The sequence below is a fragment of the Nansenia antarctica genome (assembly GCF_963989245.1).
Source record: "Nansenia antarctica genome assembly, chromosome: 16".
NCBI lineage: Eukaryota > Metazoa > Chordata > Actinopteri > Argentiniformes > Microstomatidae > Nansenia > Nansenia antarctica.
Window position 1 is genome coordinate 7,311,510 of NC_137686.1, and position 5,000 is coordinate 7,316,509.

Sequence of the window (5,000 nt, forward strand, 5' to 3'; positions counted from 1 at the left end):
ATGATTCACCATCTGCACTCCAGCACAAGTTTATCCTCCCCGAACTACCCCCACACACACACACACGCACGTACACACACACACACACACACACACACACATACACACGCACACACACACACACACACACACACACACACACACACACACACACACGCACGTACACACACACACACACACACACGTACACACGTACACACACACACACACACATACGCACGTACACACACACACACGCACGTATACACACACACACACACACACGCACGTACACGTACACACACACACACACACACACACACATCTTAATGGTGGATAATGTTCCTCATTGTTTTGCAGAAGAGGACGTGGGAATCCAATAAGAACGATATTCGAGTCTGCAGGATGAAGGGCAAACATGAGGTTAGTACACACACACACACACACACACACACACACACACTCACGCACACACCTCCCCACCCACACATGCCTATTAAAACTTTATCTCACACACACATACACGCGCAGTGAGTTCTGGGTTATCTGTTGATTAATGAATCTGATATGTGACAGTGATCTGAGTCACACAGGGACATCTGAGCAAAGCATAGAAGGTGACACATGGAGGGATGAGGGATAGAGGAGAGGTGGGGGTGGAGGAGAGGAGGAGAGGAGAGAAAGGGGGGATTAGGAGAGACCGATAGAGAGAATGGAAACTGTGGGGGGAAGGGTGACAGACCTAGTTGAGACAGAACAGGAGGAAAGGAGGGAAGGAAGGAAGGATGGAAGAAGGGAAGAATGGAAGGAGGGAATAATAATAATAATATCTTGGTTTTATATAGCGCCTTTCACAAACCCAAGGACGCTTTACAGAATTTATGGACAGACAGACACAACAGAAAAAAACCACAGAGACAGCGACAGTGACATAACTAAACTTAGGGTCCAAAGGCCTTGGTGAACAGATGGGTTTTGAGGGCTGATTTGAAGGTGTCCAGGGTAGGGGGGCGTTGCGGATCACTGTGGGGGAGAGAGTTCCAAAGGGTGGGTGCTGCCACACTGAAGGCTCTGTCCCCGAAGGTCCGTAGGTTGGTGCGCGGGGTGGAGAGCAGACCCATGTCTGAGGACCGCAGGTTCCAGGATGGGGTATGTTGACAGAGAAGGTCAGTGAGGTACTGGGGGGCACAGGCGTGGAGGGACTTGTAGGTGAGAAGGAGGAATTTGTATGTGATGCGGGACTTGACCGGAAGCCAGTGGAGGTGAATGAGGGTGGGGGTGATGGACTTGGTGTGGGTGAGAACCCTGGCAGCTGAGTTCTGCACATACTGGAGCCTGTCCAGGGCTTTGCTGGGAACCCTGAACAGGACTCCATTGCAATGGACCGATCGCTAAGCCACGCCCCCTTTGAAAACTCGGACAAACAAACAACGGTTCACTGACAGTGACTGACTGACCGACCGTGACTGAATGACATTCAATGACTTACAATGACGGGAATGAATGAATGAATGAATGAATGAATGAATGAATGAATGGACTTTATTGTCATTGCTACAGTACAGGTACCAAACAACGACATTTAGGAGGGGTGGCTCCCCTGGTGTTAGGAAAGGGAAAAAAAAAAAAAAACTTTTAGAAAAAGAATTAAATCACAAGAAGGTAAGGAGCTGGTTTACATAAATAAAGGCTATGTACACAGTCCACTGTACTATACTGCACAGATAGTCAACTAGGGTTGTCATATTGCACAATAGTATTTTTTCACATTATTTAAAGTGTCACAGTTTGCAGGCTTGAAATGTACATGTTTGTGCCTCAGCACTACACCTGATTTTTTCAGTCCAGCAGCTGCCATACAATCCGTCCAGACTGTCCAGGGCCCAGAACTTAGGTCTTTGCTGTGTTCAGGGCCTGGACGGCCCTGTGGTAGAAGCAGTTCTTCAGTCTGTTTGTTTTAGCGGCCGGGGTCCTGTACCTCCTTTTCGAGGGCAGCCTGATAAAGTATACGTACCCAGGGTGGGTCGGGTCCCTGGAGATCTTGGAGGCCTTCCTGAGACAGCGTGTGTTGTACAGCTCTTCCAGAGAGGGGAGGGGGGCGCCAGTGATCTTCTGTGCTGTTCTCACGACTCTCTGTAGCGCATTTCTCTCCGCTGTTGTGCAGCTGTAGAACCAGTTGCAGATGCCGTAGGTGAGGATGCTCTCCACTGCGCCGCGGTAGAAGGCCACCAGTATCTCCTGCTTGTTGTGTTCTTTCCTGAGGCATCTCAGGGTGTATAGCCGCTGTTGTTGGCACATTTCTGATTTCTGATGTACCACAGCAAGTAATAGACATGTTTTTTTTAAAGAATATTTAGTCTAGAAGCTTTTCACCATCAGATATTAGCGAGTTGTTTGTCCGAGTTTTCTGCCTGTAGTGACTTTTGCTGTGATATGATTGGACAATTTCTATTTTGGGGCGTGGCTTAGCGATAGGTCCATAGTCCAGGCGGGAGGTGACGAAGGCATGAACGAGAGTTTTCGGCCATGGAGTCAGAGAGGGACGGTCAGAGTCTGGCAATGTTTTGGACGTGTAAGAAGGGCGATTTGGTGACAGATTTATTGGGTGATTGGAAGGAGAGGGTGGAGTCGAGGATGACGCCCAGGTTGGGGACTTCGGGAGATGGGGAGATGGAGCTGCCGTCAACCTCGAGGATGAAGTCGCCAACCTTCCGGAGCAGCGCCTTGGGTGCCACAACCATGAGCTCTGTTTTCTTATTAGGAGAGGATGGGGTGGAGCTGAGATAGATTTGGGTATCATCAGGGTAGCAGTGGAAGTTGAGGCCGTGATGACGGAGGATCTGGCCGAGGGGAAGCATGTAGATTGTGAAGAGGAGAGGTCCGAGCACAGAGCCTTGAGGCACGCCATGATCGACTGGGGCTGGGGGGGAAACTCGAGCCATTGATGGTGACAAACTGTTCCCTGTTTGAGAGGTAGGATTGGAACCTGGAGAGGGCTGTGCCGGTGACACCTAGGAGGGCGGATAGGCGGTGGAGGAGGATGGTGTGGGAGGCAGTGTCGAAAGGCTGCAGAGAGGTCCAGAAGGATGAGGATACTGAAGCGGCCAGTCAGCGGTGATGAGAAAATCGTTGATGATCTTAATGAGGGCGGTCTCCGTGCTGTGGTGTGATCTGAAGCCAGATTGTACGGGCTCATAGAGCTCATGGTTGGACAGCTGCTGGGAAGGAAGGAAGGAGGGAAGGAGGGAAGGAGGGAAGGAGGAAAGAGAAAGAAGGGAAGGAGAGAAGAAGGGAAAGAGAGAAGGAAGGAAGGAAGGAAGGAGGGAGGAGTGAGGCAAACGAGGGAGAGAAATTAATAGAACCATTAAAGACCACCAGGAAGAGATAAAAGAACGGACAGAGAGAGAGAGACAGAAAAAGGGAGAGAGAGAGCATAGATAAAGAGTGAGAGGAGAGAGAGAAGGGAGAGAGAGAGTGGTGTGAAATTAAGGGACACAGATGAAAGGAGAGAGGGCGAGAACGAAAGCGAGAGAGAGAGAGAGAGAACAACATCAAAGGTGTGTGAGAGGCGGGAGAAGGAGGGAGGAGAGAAAAACAGGTGGAGGAGGAAGACGGGGGAATGATAAAGGGGCGTGAAATGGTCCATGTTTAGATACTCCTCCAGGCCCCAGAGAGCTATTCACTGTGAGCAGTAAACGTTCTGGTGTGCTCATGCTAGCTAGCAGACATGTGGAGTTATTGTCCTTTCGAATAAAGGGCTAAAACCGTAACAGCGAATTGCTGTGGGTGTAAAAGAGATTTAGGGCTCATGTAATTTTCCTCAAGGCGTACAGACTGCTATGCGCCCCGTATAGTTCAGAGTGATACATTTTTACCGTGTGCTTCTATGGCTCAGAATGCTAGTTTCAACCATGTGCTTCTTATGCTTCAGAATGGTTTTTTTCTTTAGATTAGATTAGATTCAGCTTTATTGTCATTGCAGAGGTACAAGTACCAGACAACGAAATGCAGTTTAGCATCTAACCAAAGTGCGAATAGTGATATAAGAACATGATATAAAAAATAAAAAAAAACATGATATAAAAACATGACAATGATAGTGTGGCATGTTTTGTTTTAGATTAGATTAGATTCAACTTTATTGTTATCGCAGAGTGCCAGTACAATACAACGAAATGCAGTTTAGCATCCAACCAGAAGTGCAAATAGTGATATAAGGGCATGATATAAGTAGAACAAGAATGGTAGTGATAGGTAACTATGTAATATACAGTATGTGCAGAGGTAGTATTGTAAACATAAGTAGTTTAGAGGTATATACAGTTATGGGCTATATACAGTTATGAGCTATGTACAGTGAGGTAGTTTATGTACAGTATCTAATGTGCAGAGTATAAAAGAAGCTATGTCAGGAGACATGTGCAATGTGCAATATACAGTAGTACAAATGTAGTAATGTAAATATCAGTAGTGCAAAGGTTATAGAGTGATCACATTAACCAGGGATGAGCAGCCAACAAGTATTGTCATTGCTATCATAATATAGGCATTTCCATTGTCATATATGTACAGTAGTTTAGAGGTGTTTTACCACGTGCGTCTATGGTTTACCTTGGTAGTGTTTCCCTAATGCTGTCCTCTAGTTCAGAATGTCCCTCTACCCCTCCTCTATCCCCTCCTCTCTCATCCCTCTCTCCTCTCTGTCCCCCTCTCCTCTCTCATCCCTCTCTCCTCCCTCATCTCTCATCTCTCATCTCTCTCCTCTCTCCTCTCTCATCCCTCTCTCCTCTCTCCTCTCTCATCCCTCTCTCCTCTCTCATCCATCTCTCCTCTCTCCTCTCTCATCCATCTCTCCTCTCTCATCTCTCTCCCTCTCTGTCCCCTCCTCTCTCATCCCTCTCTCCCTCTCTCCTGTCTTGTTCCAGGGGGAGTGTCGTAACTTCATCAAGGTGTTACTGAGGCAGCACGGAGGGCTGTTTGTGTGTGGGACCAACGCCTTTAACCCCCTGTGTGCCAACTAC

The 5,000-nt window shown here is 47.9% G+C and overlaps 1 protein-coding gene across 1 annotated transcript in view; it reads left to right on the top strand.

Annotated features, from left to right (window-relative positions):
- Positions 1-5,000, top strand: part of sema6ba (sema domain, transmembrane domain (TM), and cytoplasmic domain, (semaphorin) 6Ba) — a gene marked incomplete at its 3' end in the record, with an annotated part of 32,647 nt that overhangs the window by 4,226 nt on the left and 23,421 nt on the right. The window contains 2 exon segments of the mRNA XM_080546589.1: positions 340-402; positions 4,905-5,000. The exon segment at positions 4,905-5,000 is cut by the window's right edge and continues 3 nt beyond it. Of these exon segments, the coding sequence (XP_080402715.1) occupies positions 340-402; positions 4,905-5,000 (159 nt within the window).